The following is a 25314-nucleotide window of genomic DNA, read 5'->3' as shown; positions in this document are numbered from 1 at the left end:
GTGCTAGACACTATGCTAGATGCTGGGGATACAACAGTGAGTAAAAGCCAACCTTGATCCTGCAGCGATGGAGCTTACAGCACAATGGTTGAAGCAGATAATAATCATACAAGTGAAGAGCAAGTTACAATAGTGATAAGCACCACAAAGGGAAATCACAGAGCACTGAGACTCACGGAGGCTTCCCTGAGGAAATGACATCTAAAGGAAAGATGGAGCAAAGAGAGTAACTGAAGTAGAAAGAATATGCACAAATGCACTCTGACTAGAGGGTTCACGGCAGTCTTAAGGAACTGAAAGAGAATGGGAGCAGAAGGGCAAAGGGCACTTGGTAGGAGAAAACAAGGTCAAAGAAGCAGGGAGAAGCCAGACCTTGTAGGGTCTTGTGGGTCATTTTAAGGATATATGTTCACCTTAAAGGCAACAAATACACAGCCGTTAAAGAGTTTTAGCTGTGTTACTAATTAAATTCTAAGATCACTTCTGCAAAGGATCTGGCATAGTTTCAGATACACAGTAAATATATTCAGTAAATGCTGACTCCCTCCCAAGCACACTCTGAAAAATTCACCTTTTTATCTCAGTACTGTATTTAATCAATTAGCAATCACAGTATCTTTAGAAAATGAATTAGCATTACTTAATTTTAATCTAATGCCCATTTTCTCCCAAGTAATATAATAAAGTAGAATTCAAAGTGCACTGAAAATTAGAAGTTATTTATTGAATCATAATATGATTTTATATAGTGCTAAAAATGGAGTACAATTAAGCCAGCCTCTGTATCTATATTTTGATTGTACTCTTAGTTTTTAGTACTGAATATTTTGTAAAATATATCAATACCAAGATGAAACAAAAATGGTTAACAATATAAAGTTGTAAATGACATAATTTAAGGGATCCAAAGCTCAATATTATAAATTTATTTAGCAAGCCAAAATACACCTTCAAGGAAGGCTGAGGAACTTATCTAGAAACCAACTGTTTCTATCAACTATCTAATACACAATACAGTGTCTGTGCCCTATATACGGTTTCTGTCTTTTCAAATTTCTCTTATTTTCTCAAATGTTTCTGCTGTAATCCATTAAGACAGTCTGCAAACAATAAAATATTTTGCCTAAGACATTTCAGCAATGCATCTTAAAATTTACATTTGCAGAGACAGAAAGAAGCTAATCTTATAGATTAAAAAAAAAAAGTTAAGAACCTTTGGTAATCAATTACCAGAGAGGCATGACATCAGGGAACCATACTCTTCCCAGGTATTTGGAGACTTCAGCATGAATTTCATCTAGGCTATAATCATCATTAGGGATCAAAACTTCCTCCATGATAGAGAGCTGGGTTAGCCTTCTCCCACATAGTCTTACAAACTCAATGAATGCACTGCAGCTAACTTCACATTCACTGAGGCCCAAGGCTGTTAAGTTTTTACAGTGTTCAGCAATACAAATAAGTTCATTATCAAGAGCCTGAAGACCATTAGCACATACTACTAACTCTATTAGTCGTGGACAGTTAAGACCTATCCGTCCTAGAACTGCTTTGCTTATGGAACGACCAAAATAAAGGTGAGTAACAGGGGTTTCTTCTTTGAAGAACGTCTCCAATTCCTCTTCATATAAAAAGAAGTACATAACAACATTAACTCCAGGGGAGTGTTTAATGAGTACATCCCAACTTTGTTTTTTAACAGAAAGAAATTTGATTTGTCCAGGATTTTCACTCACAACATCTATTCGAAGATGCTCAAGGTTAACATGGGTCTCACTTGAAAGTGCCAGGAGAAGTTCATCACTTAGCATGTAATAATTTAATGCCAGTTCTCTAAGACCTTGACAATGGTCAGCTACACAAAGGATTCCTGCAGGAAATGGGGAAAAATCCTTAAACACAAAGAATACGGATACTACTAATATAACATTTTGTGAATTTAAATTTGATATTATCCATTATTTGCTAAAATAGACGTAATGATTTCTGAGGAGATGGATGCCAAGATATATGTAATTATACTTGTAATAAATATCCATAACTAAGATACTCCTAGGAGAAGCAATTTAAACTATATGTAGCTTATACATTAAGAGGTCTTTTGAAAAAAGATTAATGAATTATGTCTCATAAGCATGTAGTTTTCAATAGGAAATTGCATTATTACTACTACTATAATAAAAAAACATCATGCAAGCGTAAAAAATATAACCTACCATCAGATGAAACATGAGGACAGCTACTCATTTTGAGGCGTCTTAGAGTATCACTATTATTGGCCACAAGAATCTTCAACGAAGGATCATCCACTGGTGTGTCTTCAATTTTGATTGATGATAATGATTTTGAGTTGACAAAAACAACTGTAAGTGCTGACACAAAATGAGACTAGCATGGCAATAAGAAAAAAATTACAAAGACATTTAAACATCTACTGCTTCAATTAAGTAATTCATTAAAACTACTTATATCAACATGCTTACACTAACATAATAAAAGCAATCAACATACTACTATTTTTTACAGTGCCATTAGCCAGTAGAAGACATTTCTATAACAAAGTACAGTTTTATACTTTTACCATTAATAAATGGAATGGTGAGGAAGGAAGAAATTTCAAAGATTTCATAAACACATCTTCCAATTATTTTCAATCTTAAGGATTTGTTTTTCAATATTAAAAGGATATAATCATATTTATTTCCTAGAATAGAGGTTGGCAAGTTATGGTCCACCAGCCAAATCCAGTCCACAGAGTTAAGCGTGGTTTTTACATTTTCAAATGGTTGAAAGAAAATTTTTAAGGAGTAATATTTTGTGATATGTGAAAATTATATGAAGCTCCTTCAGTGTCCATAATTAAAGTCTGACCGTAATACAGCCATGCTGCCTCATTTATGTAATGCTACGTCTGCTTTCACACTACAATGTTAGAGGTGAGCAGAACTATATCACCCACAAAACCTAAAATTGTGCTTTCAGGACCTATTCAACCCCTTAGCCTAAAAGAAATAGAAGTCTTATCTGTTTTATTCACTCCTGTATGTCCAGCACCTGAAATAGTATCTGGCACACAGTAAAAGGTCAATATTTATTGTTGATGAATAAATGATGTCATATTCTTCCAAATTTTTTTCTAGCAAATTATCTAAACAAAGATACAGTTTGAAAACTTTCTCTGTTTTGAAGATTGACAAACTAAAGCTTATTTACAGTTTGACTTCAAAATGGATGGAATTTCACAAGTTTTCAGATCCAGTATTTTTTGACACAGATAGAAAGTATGGAAACGAAATCCATGCATGATCATTTTTCCTTTTTCAAAATCAACTTGGATTCTATCAAAGGCTCTATTGTCCCTATCAGAATGACCAAAGTGGTTATACATCTTAATTCATTTACAACAAAACATTGGTTTATACTAATTGTAAACTGATTTACACAAATGTTTAAATGGTGGACAGCTAAACCTCTTTACTAAATTTTATGGTGCCAAAAATTATTAGAGGAATAGAAATAGATCACTCATTTTCCTTAAGAAATATAAGGTTTATTTTCCTTTTAATCAACTCTCACCCAACTCTTTTAGTACTGAAGGACACATTTAAGCATTAGAGTACGTATTTCATCACAGTAACAATACATTAGTTTAGTACTTCTTATGCCTAGCAAAATGCTGTATCTTTACATTACTTTCCCTCAGTTTACAAATGAAAAAACTGAGGCTCAGAGAGATCCACAACTTTGCCAGAAGCCACAGAGCTCATTTTGCTGTGGAGGCAGAGCTTGAAATGAAGCCTGCTAATCGCTGGTCCTCCACTCTGGAGACTGCATCAGCTAACCCAGAAGCTAGCCCTGGAAGCTGATGTGCAACGTGAGAGACAACCCAGAATCTAAGAATTTCAGGTTGATCTGATTCCCTAGCTCATAAACAAGGAAATAACTATTTAGAAGTAGTAAGTTTTCATCTGGTTACTTAAATTACTTGAATCCCCAAAAGACCCATTCTTTTCAGGCTAGCAGAAATGCTTGCTAGAAGAGAGCCATGACCCAGTTAGGGAGAAAGGAGATGCTACTATTCCTCTGTCCTCTTCCATAGGAAGGTTTCCATTAGCCAGTTTTACTGACAACCATAGTTTAGTGCTTATTACATATCAGGCACTATTCTAATTCTGGGTTTATAATGGTAAATAAGCAAAATAGAATCCCTGCCTTCAAGGAGTTGGTTGATGTTTTCTGAGGAGAAGAGAGTAAACATGTTAAATAAACAAGGTGATTTCAAGCCCTGATGAAGGATATAAAGAAAATAAAATACTGTAATACATTAGTGAGTAACTAGAGGAGGGGGTATTGTTTTAGCAAAAGTGGTCAAGGAGGGCCTCCCTGAGGAAATGGCCTTCAAGTTGAAGACTGAATGAAGAGAAGACAGTCATCAGTTTCTGTGGCAAAGACTGCTGGTTGCTTCCTAGGAATCATCCATCCTTTCTTTTTTGGTAATCTGGTTCCAATTTTTAGCTGGGCACATTGCCACCCAGCTAAAAGACTGTCCTAGCCTCCCAGAAACGTGGTGTGGCCACAGAGCTAGGCTGGCTGACAGACAGAAGCACCATGAGGTACTTATGGCTAGTCCTGTGGTACTTACAGCTTGAAAAAGGAGAGGGCACACCCTTCTCCCCCCATTTCTTCCCTCCAGCTGCCTAGAACAAGGACGTGACGGCTGGAACTGAGAAAGCCATCTTGGGCAATGAAAATGAAGAAAACACCTCAGAGAGAATGGAGCGCCTAGAAGGGGCGTGGGTTCCAAACAACTTCATACCAGCTATGGACTGTGGCACCTATGGATTTCTTTAGTGTAAGAGAAATAAACCTCAGTCATGCTTTCAAGCCACTGCTGTTTTAGAATTTCTACTGTAAGGATGCAATCATCAACCTCATCAGTATAGGACACTCAGTTACACATGATATTGTTCCACCTCCAATGGAGAGACTATAGAGTTACAGGAAAGGCACCCACTATTGGCCCTACACACTCTACATTCAAAGTAACTAAGTAAACTGGCACTTGAAAATTCTAAGTATAACATCTAACTTTTATATTAATGACATCTACTGTGAAACAATTACTAAAATTACAGAATATACCTAAAGAATGAAACCATGCATCAGCTATTTCATCAAAAATAAGTGCTAGTCAACAGAAAACGGCTTTAAATAATTATTTGAATGCAAGTAGGGTTATGGTCTGTTTTTAGGAATAGAATTATTTGTGACTAGTTCGACAATATTTGAGAATTTTAGTAGATCTCACAAAAATGTCTAGCATCTTTACCTTTGACACATTCATAAAACTTGGCTTGGCCGTTGAAATCAAGCCCAAAGTCTGTATAGAACAATTTACCAGCTGAGAAAGTATGTCACAGGCAGCTTCTGCTGATTCAGTACTACTATCAACCTACAAAGACAATTTAAAATCTTAATTTCCTGAATATAACTTATCAGAAAGTTATCGGCAATATAATTATTTAATAGAATTCAATTGCAAAACCGTACTTATCCCTTCAAGCTATAAATTAGAATTTTTTCTCTATACACGCTATCTCAGATAAAAAATGAAAAACAGAAATGATGACAAATGAATTTTCTAAGCACTTTAAACTTTCAAATCTTATTTACACTTTCAAATTGTATTTATACTTTCAAATACAATTACCTGAATTTTAATAATGGCATCTACATGAAGGAAACTGAAGTTTAAATTATTCAATTATAGCTCAAGTGCTACACCTAAATCTATGCAAGTAACTACAGAGAAATAGGAAATAGTTTGGGATTAAAATTCTGCAAAATTCATTGACTGCTTCAATATAATGATCTAGTTATACACAAATGTCAAGAAAACCCAAGTCATTGTTTTTATTTAATGTTTATTTTTCTTACCTTAAAGCTGACATACTGGAGATGGGCAGCATGCTTTTTAATGATCTGCTGAATGAGAGCAGGATGAGTGGAGTTAAAATATGAAGTAGCTGACTTGTTCAGTTCAAACTCAAACTTTCTCCAAAGGTCAGGAATATGAAAAACTTCATTCCATCTCCTACATACAGAAGATGCCCGGGCCCGATCCATTAAAGGAAGATACTGAAAAATGCGTAACACTACATAGTGAGGCAAACTCCCCCAGTCTAGAAGGACAGTGTATGTATGAGTCTGGTTGAGAGAAGAGTAGAACCCAAGTTTAGGCTGTTTCACTGCTGGTGAAGACTGGACAACTTTATTCCCAACAGATAAATTGTTCCTCTTCATTCTGTAAACATTAAACAATGTTAAGTGACCATTTCCCCCACATTTCCATCATATATTTTGCTTTAATTGTATGGAATAACAACATTAGAAAATGAGAAACAGTTTAAGACAATTTTGACAAGAACCTTCCACTTTCATGCGTTGATAGGTACTACTATGTGCTAGGGATACAGAGATAAATAGGAGGGGACCTGCTCTCAAAGAGCTATGATGAAATGGCAAAATACGGTGATACATGCCATCACTGAAGTTGGGACAAGTTGCAATGGAAGATTAAGGGAAGGGCATGTATTTGAGTTTGTATGTGGGAGCGAGTGGTTGGGGAGGCTTCCAGGAGGAAAGGTCCAAGGAAGCAGTGTAAGTGCCAGGTTTATTCCTCGTCAATGACTGTATTCTCACTATCACACTGCAATTATGCTAAGAACTCCCAGGGGGTCTGGGAGCCCGTAAAACATAATTAAAAGCATAAATCTGGGTAAGTCCCAGCTCTGCCATTTACTGACCATGGGATCTTGTCTGAGCAAATTAACAAGCCTCAGTTTCCTCATCTGAAAAGCAGGGAGAACTGCAGTACCAATCTCATAAGGCTATTGAGAGGATTAAAGTATCTTAAATGCCTGGACACAATAAGTGCTCAGTATATGCTACAGTCATTGTTGTTATATTAAATTGCCCAGTGAATCTTCCTGAATAAATTTCATGACGTTACTTAAGTTGGAGCACAATTCTAACAAAAAGTCAAATGACCTGTGACAATGTTCAGATGACACCCAGGACACATGAGCTGTAGAGAAGTGGGATATAGCAGGGACAGAAGCCGTATGACCAGCATACTGGTTCCTTACCAGCCAATGTAAAATAGCAAAGGAATGAGCATTCCTTCCCAACGAAAAGAAATGATGACTCTCCAGGTATTAGTCAGCTTGAGACACAACTAAGTTCCAACAAATTTCAGGTCTAGATATACCCAAGTATATAATCCTATACAAAGATTTTACATAAGAATCTAAAGTATTTTAAGTATACAATAATTTTAAAGGTAAAATAATGATAAGAGTAGTTCTGAACTTATGTTGACTATTTAACCCTCTCTTTACCCCTGAATGTTAGGAATGTATATGTGGAAGACTTGGTGTCATAATTGAAACCGACCTTCAACTCTAATGAAATATCTATTTAATATGTAAATATCTCTGTCTGTGAGTCACTCTGTCTGATGTGAAACATTTCTTAACCACAACATGGAGTTGGATCCCAGAAACAGGCATGACCTATAAAGCCACTGAACAAAATGAAAGGTCATCTTTAGGGTTTGGAGAATAAAAGGAAAAAACATGTATCTCAATCATCAGGCAAAAGAGCTACTACACACTTTAATCTGACTAAACCCAGTTATGTGCATAACTGAGCAATACAATGTAGAATACATGAAACTGCTGACATCAATAATTCAAAGCATATACTATTTTAAAGGGCTAATTCCCTAAAATGAAATACGATGGCCCAGGGAAGGTAAAGGAATGGACACTAGATTCTCAACTCTGGTGTGGAGCACATTTATTGACATTTGGCTTGTAACTGATTTATTTGGTAGCCTACAGAATAGAGAGTTAAAATTTTACTAAGGAATTACAAAAGAGTTATCCCTAACATAATCTGTCATTAAAAAAGCAGTGAAGCCAAAAATAAAACAAAGACTTCATCCAAATGTCCAGTTAGAAAACTGCCTTGCAGTTCTAAATAAAGGGATTGTGCTATACATTAAATCTGCATTAACATGGATTAAACGTTAAACCTGTTTATTTATTACAATCATTAAATTGCCAATTCAGTGACAGAATCACCATAAATAACTTAAGGATATTAGGTACCAATAATTCTATTAAAAATAACACCTTAGTTTTCTTTTTCCTCATGTACATTAATATTCAGAATATAAAATCCACCCACAAATCATAAATTTTATATATAATAATTTTATAGCAATGAGCATCAGGAAAATATTAGAACTCAAGACAAGTTGATCTTTATTAGCTTGAAATTCCAGCCTAAGCATATACAATCACTTTTCAAAACTGCTATTTCCTTTTCAAACTACCAACTGTCTTACCTAAAGAAGGCTTCCAAGTTAGAGTCCCCTCTGAACAAGCGAAATGAAGTCACTGCTGCTATGGGGTGCTCACCAACATCCATTTGACTTCACTTCCTAGCTTGGCAAAACACCACAAAAACACATTTATCAGAATATATGTAAGTAAAATCCCAGTAATTTTTAAGCTTAGGATATTTATATATCATTGTATATGCTGAAAGTTTTTGTCAGGAAATTACTGATTCCCAAACTATTTTCTACTCAGAAGAAAACCTGTCCATTAAAAACAAAACAAAACAAAAAAACACATTAGCCTGATAAATGGAAATACTGCAACACTTGCCAGGAATTACATGTGAAGTTCTGCTCAAATAAAAGGCTGTGTGTGGATCAAACAGTCAAAGGAGGGCTCTGAAAATCCACATTTTAACAAACACATATGGAGAGGTATTACAAAACATTTAAGGTAGCCCATGATTACATTTATTTGTTCATGGGCTGTGTACATCTTTCAGTTCCAGTTTTTAGCAGCACCTAACGCCACTACAGTTAAAATAATTAAGCAGACAGAACTTTGATTTTTTATCATTCCCATATGAATGTAGTTTGTTTGACTAGTCTGCTGTTAACATAAGCTTCTGTGGTTTTTATTTTTTCACTTATATTGAGACATATAATTGATTCGTTCATAATCGATTGATTCATACTCTCTTTGAGGTTTGATCAATTTTAGGCACAGTGACTTATCAGAATGAGGAGCAGTCTATGGACATGGAAGAAAATAATAACAGGTCTACACCAGGATAAAACTCACTGCCTGGACATCATGAATAAGTATCATAAGTAAAAATAAATAAATGCATTGTGCTAATTTTTGTAAGCCTAACTCAGTTACACACAGGAGCTGGAGGAGGCAACCTATCAATCCACTAAAAACTTCTCTTAAATCTCTAATGCCTACCACCTGCCAGTTCTCAACTTCTCTCTGAAGCCTACTCTTAAAATAGAACTTTGGAGGACAGACAGGGAGAATGAATTAGAGGTCAATATCCACAATTTGATTTCCCCACTGCCAAGCGTTGTTCTACTATCATCCAAAACACTATTTTCCAGATAATGGCAAGGCCATCTCTCTCTCCTTTACATTCCACTCCAGAAGTAGGCAGAAAGGAGCCACCAGCTACACTTTCAGAGGAACACCACAAATAAGAGAAAGAAAAGTCAAGTGACATACTTCCCTCATCAGACGACACACAATTTTATTTACTGCAGAAAATTTTCTACTGACTTATCAATACGGCTAATTCTGTGTGTGCAGCCCATTCTTTATGCTAGAGAACACTGAGGAGATCTGGTAAAGGTATATAAATAGGGAATCACTACCTAAGACCCATAAGGTGGTACCAAAGTACCTAACTCAGATCAGTTCACTGGAGTCGTTAAGATCAGATGAATTACTTCCCTGGTGGCTGAAGGAATTTGACTGCTGTTTTAGAGTCACTATCTGAAATTGTGAGGGCTGGTGGAAGACAAACCCAGAATTCAGAATCCCATTGGGTGGTAAGCCACAATTTGGAAAAGGGAGAGATGAGCAAGCCTGACACTGATCACAATTCTAGAGTATAAAGCAGGTTTGTAAGCACTTGGGAAAGAATGCAATGATGACTCAAAGTCCACTTGGTGGCTTCACTATCCACCGTAACCCAATTTCCTTTCTTTGATACGTTAATTAATTTGGTAGATAAGGTGACCCTGTGAATCGGAGCCTCTAAAAGCATCTAAGAAATCTCCCACAGTATTCTTGAGGGAAAGATAATCAAAGACAGGTTAGACGAAAAACTCAACATCCAAAGTCATATCTTTTGCACCATCACCAGATTCTTCTAGATTGGTGAAATGAATAAACAAAAGGCACTTTTAAAAGTTTCAAGTTTTTAATAGTCGCAACAGTAGAAATATTGTGTAAATACTACGGATAAAGAATAAAAATTCAAAACTATCTAAAAGGTTAGACAAATTCGTTGGAAGCAGCAAGATGAAGACGAACAGAAATAATGAGCAAATGTTCTTTATTTAAGCTACTTTTCTAAGGTGGTACACTGAGAAATCAGGCTGCTGCCACCACAGGCACATGGCCCCTGCTAAGGGGTCTGAAATCCCAGTCACCAGTGCAATGACCAGGGAGGCGTGGCCTGGCAGGAGAGCAGATTTATTCCAAAATATAGCTTTGAAACACCCAGCATTCTAATAGAAGCGAATTGTGTTGAGGGGCAAAATCCTCCCACTAAACATATCCCAAGCAGAGGACAAAACAATTTTTTAGGGATGTTTTCAAAAATATTTATGCTTTTTGCAGCCCACATGACCCCTAAGTTCCTTTCTAAATCTAAAACCTACAATTTCTTAAAATATGAAAGTCAAATTACAATATCATCAAGGTTTCAACAGGAGAAAAATTAGTATTTATGTCAAACAGATCTTTCCTAAAGCAGTAACTGCCAACTTTTTGGTGTTATATTTTTTCATTGATTTAGCAATTTTCTATACACTCTAAATAGTCTCTGTTGTATCAAGATATATTTATTTTTCAGGAAAACTTTTAATTTTAAAATAGGTATGTTTGCTTTTAAATGACTCATATGAAAACTGAAGTTTTCAAAATACACGTGGATTCAAAACACCTTTTGAGATGCAAGGAGAGGGTTAAACAGAACTTGAACTGAGTTATCTGTTAAAAATCCTTGAAAGGGGGGCCCAGCTGTTCCCCTCTCTTAACCCTCCCCACCTCTCCTCCCAACTCTGGAAGAGAAAAAGGAGCGAGCACAGGAAGCCAGGCCCTCTACGGGGAAGCCTTCTGACGTGGGGAAAGCCCTATCTTAGGGCTGGGTACACCAAGGGATCCAACAATTAATACAAAGAGTTCAGGAAGGCATTTTGCAACATTTTTCTGAGGAAATAATCATAATTTTTCAACTTTGGGGAAACTTTCTGGGCACAGGTGCTAAAAACAAAACCAGTATACCTAAAAGAATAGATTCTTCCAACTCACAGGAAAGGCTTGAGTCTACTTTTCTCCCAGACAAGCCTTTGTAAATTTAAACTCTTAACACGATCCTCCTGTAAAAGGAAAACCCTTCAAGTAGTCGTGCAAAAGCAACCGCGTGTATCAATCACTTAGCATTCTCATCAACTACATGGACTGGAAACATGTAATGCGCGTTTGAGAGAGAGAGAGAGAGAGGTTAAGACGAATGCAATCCTTTCAGAGCTTACCCTCCAAAGATGAACAAAATGACTGAATTCGGGAAACCTGGGACCCGAGCTGTGCCCTGCAGAAAAACCACCACGGGAAAAAACCAACCACCTGTGGCTGTAAAAATAAGACGGAAGACCCGACCTCAAGGCAAGTCAAATGCGGGGATGGAGGTTGGCAAGGCGGCCTGGCCTGGGGCCGGGTGGGGTCGTTAGCCAGGGGCCCCCCCTCCCTCTCCCCGCCTCGGGCGGCCCCCGATGGGCAGCGCCCCGGCTGCGGAGGCCAGGTCACACCTCCTCGTTCCCGGAGAAAGTGCGCTGGGCGGGGCGCCTCCCGGTCCCCAAACCACAACCCGCCCGAGTCAGGACGCGCGTTCCGGCCCGCGGCTTTTCCCAAAGCCAGCAGAGGCGCAATCCCCGCACACCTCCGCGCCCCCACCAGAAGGAAAGGCTACCTTGCAACACAGAACCGCGTGTGTTTCCGCGCGCGCCCCGGTGTTCGTGAGCCGGGCTGCGGCAGCGGGACCAGCCCACTCTGTCCCAGCTCGAAGCCACTACACTGGAGCGGACTGCGCTGGGCCCCTGGCGAAGACCCCTGAGCCCGCAGGCGTCTCCCAGGCCCGCCCCGCCCCGGGCGTTCACGCATGCGCGCAGCTCCACTTTTCGCGGGAGGCCGGTGCGCGCCAGCTCACACCTGCGCAGGAGTCCGCGGGGCACCTTCTTAGTTGGTTAGTGGGAAGTTTCTGCCCGCCGCCTTCATCGAAATCGCTGTGGCCACCTGCGCCGTGAAACTGACTACCAGCCTCTCCGAATGGGAGTGAATTTGTAATTCCAGTTTCTAGAACTTAAACCTCCCTGGAAAGTGCACCCTTTATTAGTATACAAATAATGGAAACTTAAAATATCAAAAGTGTTAACAGCTCAGTGTTAAATATGTATATATCACTTCCTTGTCCTGCTCCACATCTCATTCCCTGGGGATAACCACTGTTCATTGTGTAAATTACTAGACCTTCGGTACACACCCAAAAGTATCCAGTGAGAGGCAAGGATTTTATTATTCTCATTTGTTAGTTTGAAAAAAATCTGAGATCAAATTGTATATAATGTTCTGGCACTTCTTTTGCTTACTACACCATGGACATAGTTCTCTATCAACACATATAGATCCCCCTCATACTTCTTTTTTGTTTTTACAAACATCTTTATTGAGGTATAACTGACAAGATAAACTGCACATGCTTAAAATGTACAATTTGATAAGTTTGGACACCTTGAAACCATTGCTGCAGTGAAGGTAATGAACATACGAATTTCTCCCGAAAGTTTCCTTATGCCCTTCTGTAATCCCTCCTTCAACCCCTCCTCCATCTGCTTTCTGACACTATAGATTAGTTCGCATTTTCTAGAATTTTTTGTAAATTGAATCAGAGTGTGTACTCTTTTTTGTCTGGTTATTTGCACTCAGCATAATTGTTTTGAGATTCATCCATGTTGTTGCATGTATCATACATAGTTCTTTCCTTTTTATTGCTATGTAGTATTCCATTTTATGGATATAACACAGTTTGTTTATACATTCACCTGATGATGGATATTTGGGTTGTTTTTGGTTTTTGGTTATTATAAATAATGCTAGTATGAACATTACACATCTTTGTATGGACATATGCTTTCATTTCTCTTGGGTGAACACCTAGTATGGAAGAGCTGCATTATATAATACATGTATGTTTAGCTTCTAAAAAAGACTGCCAATGTCTTTTCCAATGAGGCTGTTTTATATTCCCACCAGAAATGTATTACAGTTCCATTTCCTCTGCATTCTCACCCACACTTTTTAATCTAATAGATGTCTAGAGGTATCACAATGCAGTTTTAACTTACATTTCCCTAGTGAAAAATGCTGTTGAGCATTTTTTCATGTGCTTACTTGCCATCTGTACAACTTCCTTGGTGATGTGTCTGTTAAAGTCTTTTGCCTAATTTTAATTGGGTTGTCTGTTTTCTCATTGAGCTTGGAGAATTCTTCATATATTCTGCATACAAATTCCCTCTCATATGACTTATAACCATTTTTTTCCAGTCTGTGACTTGCCTTTCTACACTCCTTCAAAAGGGCAGAAATATTCATTTTGTTGAGGTTCAGTTTATCAGTTTGACCTTCTAAGGATCATGATGTCAAATCTAAGAAATCTTTGCCTAAGCCAAGTTCACAAAGATTTTCTCCTATATGGTTTATAATTTTAGATTTTACATCTAGATGTATGATTCATTTGAGTTAACTTTTGTATATGAATCAAAGTTCACTTTTTTTGTATATGTATATCCAGTTATTTCATTACTAGCTTTTGAAGAGACTATTGTTTTTCTCCACTGAATTGCCTCTGCATCTTTTTGGAAAATTAGTTATCCATGTATGTGTGGGTCTATTTTTAGACCCTCTATTCTGTTTAATTGATATATTTGCCCATCTTTATGCCAATATCACACTGTCTTGATTTCTGTAACTTTATAATAATTATTAAAATCAGGTAGTTTTAGCCCTACAACTTGTTCTCTTTCAAGACTGTCTTGGCTATTCTATATTCTTTGCATTTTAGACTCAGATTGTCAATATCTACAGAAAATCTTGCTGGGATCTTGCCAGAGATAACCTTGAATCTAGAAATCAATTTGGGGAGAACTGATAACTTAAAAACATTGGGTTTTCAAATCGATGAACACAATATATCACTCCACTTATTTAACTCTTCTTTAATTTCTCCCAGCAATGCTTGAGTTTTCATCCAGGTCTAGCACACATTTTTTTCCAGAGATATCCCTAGGTATTTTATAGTTTTTAAAATGCTATTGTAAATAGTATTTCTTTTTATATTTTAAATTTCTAATTATTTGTTACCAATATACAGAAATATAATTGATTTGTGTACATTGATCTTATATCTTGCAACCTTGCTAAAAATCACTTTTTAGTTCTAGAAGCTTCCATTGGAATCTAGTACATTCCACTGGATTTTCTACATAGACAATCATGTTGTCTGTGAATAAAGACAGTTTTACTTCTTCCTTTCCAAAATACATGCTTTTAATTTCTTTCCCTTGCCTGACTGCTCTTTACCTACAGTACAGTGTTGAAGATTACTGGTGAGAGCAGACACCCTTGGCTTGTTCTTGAGCTTAGGCGGAAAGCATTCAATCTTTAATCAGTAAGTATGTTGTTACCTATAGCCTTTTGATAGATGCCCTTCATCGGGTTGAGGAAGCTCCCTTCCATTCTTACTTTGCTGAGAGCTTCCTTCTTGTTTTTTTAATGAATAGGGGATATTCAATTTTGTCAAATGCTTTTTACATATCTATTGAGATGGTCTTACGGTTTTCTTTTTTAGTTTGTTAAAATGGTGAATTACATTATTCCTTTTTAAATGTTAAACCAATCTTGCATTCCCAGGATAAACTTGACTTGGTCATAATTTATTATCTTTTTAATCTATCGTTTAATTCAATTTGCTAAAATTTTGTTTAGAATTTCTGCATCTATGTTCATAGGGGATATTGACTTGTAATTTTGCTTATAGTATTCTTCTCAGATTTTGATAACAAGTAATGCTGGCCTCATAGAACAAATTGGGAAGTACTTCCTCCTCTTCAATATTCTAGAAGAGTTTGTATAAAAATGGATTATTTATTCTTAAATATTTGGTAGAACTTACCAATGAAACCATCTGGGCCTGGTGTTTATTTTGTGGGAAGGTTTTTATCTACAAATTCAATTACTTTAGTAGACATAGAGCTACTCATGTTATCTATTTCTTCTTGAGTGAGCTTTGGACGTTTGCATTTTTTAAGAAATCTGTCCGTTTCATCTAAGTTGTTAAATTGACTGGCATAATATTGTTCATAATATTCTCTTATTATCCTTTTAATGTCTGTAGTATCTGTAATGATGTCACTTCTCTCATTCCTGATATTGGTAATTTGTCTCTACACTCTTTTTTTACTGGTTCAGTTGGGCTAAAGTATTAACAATTTTATTGTTTTTCTCCAAGAACCAGCTTTCGGTTTCATTGATTTTCTGAATTGTTTTCTCTGTTTTGTATTTCATTGATTTCTATTCTGATAGTTATTTCCTTTGTTTACTTTGAGTTTAATTTGATATACTTTTTCTAGTTTCTCAAGGTGGAAGTGGAGTTCATTAATTTTGAACTTTCCTTCTATTCTAATATAGGCATTCAGTGCTATAACTATCCCCCTAAGTACTGCTTTAGTGGCATATCACAAATACCTAAGTTCAGAGAGTCCACTAAACTCAGCCCGGGTTCCCCCTTCCTGTATAGCAGTCTAGAAGCTCTCAATGCAGTAAAATGGCGGCACTCATAGGGCTTCTGATGTCTTGTGTCTTGAAAGCTGTTGTTTCTAATATTTTGTCTCTTCTCCACCTTTTTTTCTTCCATAGAGGGTAAATCTAGTCCCTGTTTATCGTGGTTGGAATAGGAGGTCTCCCCCTCATATTTTGTAGTGGATGAGTGAGAAGTTCCCCTTATATGGAAAAATCACAATTCCTTTAACTATTATCCTATCGCTGAAATTTAGTTTTTACTATTATGAAAATCATGTCTTAGTGCACTTCTGCAGATATTACCGAATAATAATCCTAGATACGGAATTATTTGTTCAACTACATTAGATTTTGACAGATACAGCCATATCTAAAAGAATGCTGGACAGACAATTGTGATATACTTCATTTCAAGCTAAGGACCACAGAATTATGCCAATAATAATTTTTAAAAAGAGCATCTCTGTATAGTCCTTTTGTAGGGAATGTCATTGTCATGCTATGAACAAATAGTGATTCTGGTGGTTTGAATCAGAATAGTCTCGGTTATGCTGCGTAACAAATAACTGCAAACCACAAGGATTTAACACGATAACGGTTTAATTCTCAGTCATGCTATGTTTCTCTCATAATTCAGCTGGGAGCTCTGGTCCCTCCTGTCTTCATTCTGGGACCAAGAATGATGGAACAGTTACTATCTAGAAAGTTATCAGTTTGTGGCAGAGGGGAAGAGGCAGTGGGATGCATAATTGTATCTTATGCATCTAACCTCACATCAATTCCATTCTCATTTCATTGGTCAAAGCTCATCAAAATGGCCACACTCAAATTTAGGTGGGTGAGAAAGTGCAATTCTATCACATATCTAGAAGGAAAAATCTGGAATATTTGGGAACAACCATAAGGACTGTCATATTAGTAAAACTGTGCAACCAAAATGTCACCAAAAATATTTTCAAGGATAAAAGAATGTCTCACTTTGGGGAATTATCAAGTTCAGGAAAGGACTGTCCCCAAGACTGCAGTCACTTCTGACACCAACTACAGATATCAGGGATACCCAAGACTATCTTGCTTCTGACACCATTCAGGTAGTCCTCAAGACTACCCTCAGATTGATAATTTGCTATAAAGACTCACAGAAATCACTGAAAGTGGCTACACTCATGGTTATGGTTAATTACAGTGATAGGATACAGATCAAATCAGCCAAGGGAAGAGATGCATGGGGCAAAGACCAGGAGAGTTCCCCATGCAAGCCAGCAGTTGTCATCTCCCAGTGGAGTCATGGACAACACTAAATTCTCCCGGCAACAATGTATGGCAATATACATGGAGTACTGCCATCCAGGGAAGTTCACCTGAGCCTTGGTATGCAGAGTTTTTATTGTGGTTTGGTCACATAGACATGGTTGACTGCCAGTGTGACTGATTACTGGCCAGCCCCACCAGAGGTAGAGATGATACCACATGGCCCAAAGCCCTCACCATAAATCACATTGTTAGACTGTTTGGTGTGGCCCAAAGCCCCAGGTAAACAAAGACACTCTTATCAGGCAGAACATTCCAAGGACTTAGAGATCACATTATGGGAGCTGAGGGTGAAGGTGAGACCTCTCTTCAGGTAAGGATAATGCTGTACTACACAGGGGTTAAATCATATTTGATTCAACATCATTTCAGAACTCTACAATTAAGTTGTCTCTGTATCCTACTGGAAAGAAAAATACATTTGAGGGCTTCCCTGGTGGCGCAGTGGTTGAGAGTCCGCCTGCTGATGCAGGGGACATGGGTTCATGCCCTGGTCCAGGAGGATCTCACATGCCGCGGAGCGGCTGGGCCCGTGAGCCATGGCCACTGAGCCTGCGCGTCCGGAGCCTGTGCTCCGTAACGGGAGAGGCCGCATACCACAAAAAAACAAAAACAAAAAAACATTTGAATTATATCAGTAATAGTTGCTACTGAATAAAAAGTCTTTATTTTTGGTAGTGTGATGGGAAAAAACAATGTCACATTTGCCAAACACATTACCTATATAAAAAGACCCTCTAGAAGTTGTTTTTGTTACAGTTTGTCCCAATTGAACCCTAAAATCCATATAATTATGCTCTGAAGATCTATCCTACCTTCCTTTTAAGAACTTGGTTTTTAATATTTAAAAAGATATATAAGCTATTTTCTAAATAGGTTAAGACTTCCTGATTTCACTTCATATTCCTTTAGATTAAGCTTTCTCCAAAGGAAATTAGTAAAGGTAAAATTAGTAAAGTAAAAATTAAGGCTTTTAATTTTAAAATCAGAAATGCCAGTTAGTGTGTCCCTAAATGTGGAAGAACTTGCTGCTGTTTTTACTGTATTCAAACACAGTATGAAGCCCCTGTAAAAAGAGGGAATTATGAAATGAGCATTTCTAAATGGGTCAGGGTTAGTCATCACCGACAATACTGATTCAAAGCCACTATTCTGTTTTGAAAAGTGAATAAAATCAAGGGGATTGCATGGAGCTCAAGATTTCATAAACACCATGTTCTACCTGGTGTAAGGTAGCCTTGTTTTGTACCATCTCATGGATCTGAACTTATCATTTCTTAAAACAGAGAAGAAAAATGATTTTGAACCTGGTTGCTTTTCACTAATGCTTTTCTAGTCAAGCTTTTATATGCAAAGTCTTTAAGATAAAGTATAACTTTGAATTATGTTCAACTTTGCAGATTATCTGGTTTTAAAAGCTGTAACTCAAGTAAATGATTCTGCAAATATACTTTGTTTTAAAAAGAAACTAATTTATTGTTATGTTTAACTAAACATTTCATACAAATACTTCGTTAATTTAGAGATAATTTTCTGCAGTCACTTTATTTATGAAAGGCAAAATGTATATTATTAATTTGATTGTCAGCACTAATCCAGGATTATAGAGAGAAACAGGGTCAGCCATTTCAAATCATTTGATAAAAGTATGTTAGTAGTAGGTCATGTTTTATAGCTGTCCTGGTGATCAGCCATTTCTAGAGCATTTCAAGAAGTAGTCATTAGCAAGAATGAAAATGTCTTAGCTTTTTTAACAAGAGGAAAAAATTTAACGCTGAAATATTTTCCTTACATAGAGCAGTAAACACTTTCAGTGTATTAAATTTTCTTGTTTATGACATTTTCCTATGTTAATTTAAAATCTTTGAAAAACAACACCTCTTAAGATTGGAAATTAACTACACAATAGTTTAATTTGACTTACTGGTTTTAGAAAGAAAATGCTCCAAAGTAGGGTTGTTTTAAAAAAATGATTATTACTCATTATCGTAAGGGATATACTATATTGCCAGTCAATTACATTAGATCATAAAAGTAGAACAATTGTCAGAGGAAATAGAAAAAAATACTATAATATTTAGGGGAAGTAATATTTTAAACGCTACAGCATAGCAGTAGACTGGCAGCGAACACACCAATCAAGTACCCAAACAGAAATAGGGCAGCTCTTTGTTACCAAGGTAATAAGGAGACACTGAAAAAACAGGCTCATAGACATCAACAGAGTTTGCCAGTCAACACCAATGGTAACCAGTGCAAGACAGAGAACAGAGCAAGAACAAACTGAACCACACAGTCATCTGTGCAACACAGCCAGATGCTCACGACAATAATGTTCACTACTGCTCATGTCACTGCTGATCACACACCTACCACCAAGGCTCCTAGATGGTGGTATTAATTAAACTACTGCATCAGTAGACATTCAAACAGAACACAGCATGTCTGGTTTTTACATTTCCCTGTGTGGACTCCCCCTGTTGAGTAAACTTATAAAGCTCAACACTTAGAGAGAGAGTTACATCTTTAAATCTTTCAAATGAGTCTTCTTATTTGAGCCTTATAAAAATGGGGTGAGGTGTGCAAAACATGTCAAATAAAAATCTAAGTGAAACCACTTTCCGGACCACATGCATACCCAGCACGTGGAGTGGTGTGCGCTCATAAGATGGTCTCTGAGGAGGAGTCCAGGCTTTTGAGAAGGCACAAAGCTTTGGGCTTAGGGGGAACGATTTTCCTCCAGAAGCGGGGAGCAGATCTCATGTGTGAGAACTGGAGCTATTTTCTTCCCTTGATGGTGAGTCACAGAATATGTATTCAGTGTGGGTCAAATCATAGTGAAAGAGTATATTTTAGATCCTCAAATCCTTGTTGAGCATTTTTGCCCTTATGTTTAATAAAAGACGTTTTCTCTTCAGAGAAAACTCTGTTACTCATATTCCTTTATCAACATCGATCACACCTTCTTGCCTTTAGGGAACTTCTCAAATCTTTGAAAGGAAATCATGACAGCATCCACTATTGAATGAAGTGTGTTTCGTTCAGAGCAAGTTGCTGTTGAGTCATATCCTGAAAGTGATTCGTTCTTTCTAGCAGAAAAATTGTATGGGTACTTCAGAGGAGAACCGAGTCAAACTCTTATTATATTGATGTATTTCCCTTTGGAACAGTTTTCATTTTGAATCCAGAAAAAATAACAAATTTCAAGCTTGTAGAATGCCATATATATGTTACCTTTGACAAATGACAGTGATGATGTGCAACTACTTCACTGACTTCTGAGTATAATTCAGTTGCATTTCCTTGAATTAACTACCTAGAAAATTATGCTAAAAACATTAATTAATAAATCACAGCATTTCTTATGCAATATTCATGGCATCCCTCGCACTTTTCCTAAATGTTCTCAACACAGAGTTAGAACATTATCCATAAAAGGTAAAGGATTTGAGTAAAAGTTCCTTTTCACAAACTCAGATTGCCCTATATTCTGGACATTGTATAAAACCTATTTTCAAATAGCCTAAATTTAATTTAAAAATTTTTGGCTAATATTCCATAGAAATATGTTGAGAATTATAATGACTTTACTCCTGAATTACGCAGAAAAAAAAAATCCCCAAATAGTTTTTAAAACAAATGCTTCAAATTTTATACTTTGGTATGCAGCCTCTTGTAAAGCAGGAAAAATGATGGAAAGGCATCACCTTTCTCTGACCAGAAGACATCACATTTGCCTGTTCTTTTAGCTTTGGTTTGTCCTACTCCCAACCCAAATCACAGACACTTTTCTAAATATAGGACAATAACGTATAATGATGTTTTTAGTACACTATTTAATTATGTCCTATTCCATGGCAAAGACTATGGATGCAGTCTCTGGTTTTCCCTTGGTTCCTCTGGCTGTAACCGAGCAGGACCCTATGGGGCCTTCCCCGGACAGGGCTTCCCCCATATCCTCTGCTTTAGCTCCTCTCTGAAGTGCCTAGATAACAGTATTTGATGCAAATTTCCTGAGTTGTTTTGTGGATGTGAAACCCCACACCACCACCACCAAATGGAAGAACTACTTGGAGACCACGAGCACATAGCCCCAGGCCTTCTGGAACCTAAGCACTGATAATGTTAACCCCTGTGACAGCACCTTGCTGCCTCACCATCAGCCAATGAGAGAACTGTGCACAAGCTGACCACTTACCCTGTGACCCCCACCCCCCATCTCCTGGCCTTTAAAAATGCTTTACTGACCCTTCGGGGAGCTCGAGGCTTTTCAGGGCGTGAGCCACCTCCTCTCCTTGCACGGCCTTACGATAAGCCTTTCTCTGCTCCAAACTCCAACGTTTCAGTTTGTCTGGCCTCACTGTGTGTGGGGCACGTGAACTTGCGTTAACATGGCCACTCCTCTCCTTGGCTGCCCCCTCTCCCAGCTCCTCGACCTCTGCCCTGGCTCAGTTCTGGGAGCACTTTTTTCTCCATTTATGCTGATTCTCTCGGTGACGTCACCCCTTCTCCTGACTTCAAGCTCAACCTACATGTTATTGACTCCCATGTCTAGATCTCTGGTCCTCCCCTCTCTCTTGAACCCCAGACTTTTATATCCAGTTCTCTCTTGGACTTGGATTTCCGACAGTCATCTCAAATTTGTGCCCAGAGTGACTTCTAGATCCTCTTCTTCAAAACCTGCTTCTCTTGCTGTTTTCCTATCTCAGTAAATAGCAACACCATGTTTTCCGTTCAGGCCCAAAACTTTAGAATTCTCTCCTTTCTTTCCGTAAAATGTCAGCAAATCTCAGCTCTAACTTCAAAACATGTCCAGAATCTGAATACCTCTCCTCACCCTGACTGCCAAAATCCTGATCCAAGCCACCACCATCTCTCCTGAGTGTTTGGTGGTCCCTAACGGCCCCCCTGCCTCTGCTCTTGCTGCTATGATGTATTCTTAATGCGGTACCCAGAGGACTCCTATGAGAATGTCAAGTCAGCCATGTCACTCCTCTGCTTGAAACCCTCTAATGGCGTCCTTCCACTCAGAGTAAAAGGCAGTCCTTATAAGGACCTAAGAAGCCTCCCTGCAGTCCGCTGTCTGCCACCCCATCCCTTTGACTTCATCTACTACCTCCTCCCTCGTCTGTCCCTCACTCTACTCTCTGTTCCTCAAACCCTCCCAGTATACTCTTGCCTCAGGGCCTTTGCTATTCACTTTGCCCTCTATCTAGAATGCTCTTTCCATAGATATCCACAGGGCTTACTCCCTCTTCTCCTTCAAGGCTTTACTCAAATGTCACCCACTTTATTTTCTCCTTAGTACTAACCACTGTGTAATATACTATATGTTCTGCTTATCGATTGCCCCCACTAAAATGTAAGCTCTAGGCAGGCAGGGATTTTTGCCTGTTTCATTCACTGCTGTATCCTCACTACTTAGAATAGCGCCTGGCACATAGGAAGTACTCAAAGCATAATTGTAAAGGACATGAGTAAATGAATGTCTTGTCATCTCACAAAATTGTTCCAGTAGACAGAAGATGGATAGATGGATGGATAGACAGAGCAAGCCTATATATAGATAGGTTGGTATAACCTGTCACTACCACTCCCCCACCCCTACTCCAAGAAAAAACAGCAGAACTACTAAGACAGAATTACAGACAGAACTTCTCATTTTAGGCTAAGGACAGCATATAATCATTACACATTTTATATGTTTTGGAAATTAAGTATTAAATAATACCTTTCATTTGAACATCTTAAAATGTGTTTTAAAAAAAGAGTACCATAATTACATGTACTTATACATCACTTTAAACATCAGGTAGCAGTAGAAGGCTTAATGGATTCAAGATCTCACTGGCTTTTGACACCTTTGTAATAGAACAGAAAATGAAAGAGGAGCCCAAGCAGCAGGCTGACATTTATAATATGTCATTTAAGCCTTAGAAAGTCTATTGTTGCCTCGCTTATCAGCACGAGAAAAAAGTGAAATGAAGTGTTGACTATCAACAGAGTGCCTTGGCGACCTTGGGCCAGCCAGCGACCTCAGTTAACTTCACTTGGTTCTTCCTGTCTTCTTACCACATCACAGTTGAGCAGATTGCTCAGAGAAGGCTTGGCGAAGGAAGAGGGGTTCACTCTCGGCACGTTTTTCTTAACCGTAAGTGTTTTCCTGAGGTCAAAGTGTGAGTGACACATATGCTCTGTGTTGACCACACTTACAATCTAAAGACAAGTGGCCTTTATGAGACTGAGCCCCTACAAAGCTGTCAAATGTTTAGAGTGTGGCTTTGGTGCCCTGGTCTCCTAATGGCATGCCCCTCATCACCTTAAATCCCCTCTTCTCGTGCCCGGAACCCTCACTCTTCTTACTTTCAAAACTAGCACACAGGAAAGCCTCTGATTATGGCTTAAATAAGCTGCCTCTTCCAAAGTTGTTATATGTCCTTTTGGAGAGATCAAAGCCGGAAATAAAATGAATGAAGTACCAGCGGTGACGTTTCAGGAATCAACAAGCCAGGCCTCTGTGTTTGGGGGCAGGACTTTGACTGCCAATGCCCTGGAGATGGCGTCAAGTAGGCCAAACACTCACAACCCCTGCGCCCCAAGCCTCTCCAGCACACAGCTGCTCTACTTACTAAAATAAACTCTTCCCCATGGGTCTAAAGTCTGAAAGAGACTCCAACAGGCCTTGAATCATATATTCACAGACTTCTGGAGGACCTTAGAAGTCATTTAGTGTAACTCTCCCATTTTATAGGTGAGGAAATTGAAGTTCCTAAACGTTAACTGCTGTCCTCTGAGCCCCTCAGTGCACATTCCATGTCTTGCTTTTGTGTGTGCCTGGAAATGACTGACTGCATTTCTTGCAAAAGGTCCTGTAATTCAACATAATCATTCATTCTATACATCTTCTTAATCAAAAGCAGTGATTTTTTTTTTTTTTTTTTTTTTGCGGTACGTGGGCCTCTCACTGTCTTGGCCTCTCCCGTTGCAGAGCACAGGCTTCGGACACGCAGGCTCAGCGGCCATGGCTCACGGGCCCAGCCGCTCCGCGGCATGTGGGATCTTCCCGGACCGGGGCACGAACCCGTTCCCCTGCATCGGCAGGTGGACTCTCAACCACCAAAAGCAGTGATATTTGATTGAGCTTGTCAACCAGGATGCTCCAAAAATGCCTGTATTCTAGGAATGCAAATCATATAAACTAATAAGAAGATTTTCAAGCTGGGTCCAGGAGGAATTAACTTGTCAACTGTCTCCAAACTAGGGTAGCCCATGACCTCAGGCACCAAGTGGTAAATCAGTATTACCTGCTTGAGCAAAGAAAAAGCACGGTGGTGTGGAGAGGACACTGGACGGGAGAAGGTAGGTATGAGTTTTAGCCCAGACTTATTTGCAGTCTAGCCATTTCACTTTTGGCAAGTACCTCATCTCTTTGGGAAATAGAAACCCTCCTAGTAAGCAGACAAACTTACTACCATCCACTAGGACAGGGCAGAGAAATGAGCAAAGCAAATGGGCCACAGTTTTACTTTAAAGGAGAAATGTCTCTCTGGTTCAGTGTCTCCTCATCTATCAGAGGCTTGGAGAAACAGATTGCCTGGGAAGGCTGAGAGCATGCTTGTGCCATCCCAAGTCTTTCCAGCTCTTTTCTGTGGCCAGAAAACGGACACCAGGTGGCAACCAAGAAGATCCCTCCCCAAAACCAATTTCAGTGGTAGACATGTGATCTGTACGCAAACAAGGATAGTACCTACTCCCCTTAGCAACAGAAATAAGGCCAAAGGATAGCCATGCGACCAAAGCAAACCATTCTCAGATTTCCTCAGATTGGTATACAGATCTTGGGAAATAGGAGTCCTTACCTCTAGAGTTAGTAAGTTGGGATGGTGCAAACGTGAGGTTACAGTGGCTCTTTCCTTTGAGCCCATCCATAGTGGAAGTCCATCTGCAGGAGGAGAGGTAAGGCCAACACAGAGATAAGCAGAGCAGAGAGAAGGACAGTGTTCCAACAATGCTGTCT

General features: G+C 38.4%; 1 protein-coding gene across 7 annotated transcripts in view; it reads right to left on the bottom strand.

Moving 5' to 3' along the window:
- Window positions 1-943: 943 nt before the first annotated feature.
- Window positions 944-25314, bottom strand: part of LOC114891839 (F-box/LRR-repeat protein 21) — a 59419-nt gene continuing 35048 nt past the window's right edge. For 5 of the 7 annotated variants that reach the window (XM_029216262.1, XM_029216261.1, XM_029216259.1 and 2 more), the window contains 5 exons: window positions 8414-8509; window positions 5938-6304; window positions 5330-5452; window positions 2217-2388; window positions 944-1870 (listed from right to left, as the gene is read on the bottom strand). In XM_029216262.1, the coding sequence (XP_029072095.1) occupies window positions 1227-1870; window positions 2217-2388; window positions 5330-5452; window positions 5938-6304; window positions 8414-8496 (1389 nt within the window). In that variant the 5' untranslated portion in view covers window positions 8497-8509 and the 3' untranslated portion in view covers window positions 944-1226. Of the gene's footprint in view, window positions 1871-2216; window positions 2389-5329; window positions 5453-5937; window positions 6305-8413; window positions 8510-12102; window positions 12247-25156; window positions 25240-25314 lie in introns of those variants that run through there. The other 2 variants (XM_029216257.1, XM_029216263.1) reach the window with 2 other exon arrangements.

Source organism: Monodon monoceros, unplaced genomic scaffold, assembly GCF_005190385.1.
Source record: "Monodon monoceros isolate NGI ecotype Baffin Bay Population unplaced genomic scaffold, NGI_Narwhal_1 Super_Scaffold_12, whole genome shotgun sequence".
Taxonomy (NCBI): domain Eukaryota; kingdom Metazoa; phylum Chordata; class Mammalia; order Artiodactyla; family Monodontidae; genus Monodon; species Monodon monoceros.
This window is presented reverse-complemented; position numbering and strand designations above follow the sequence as displayed.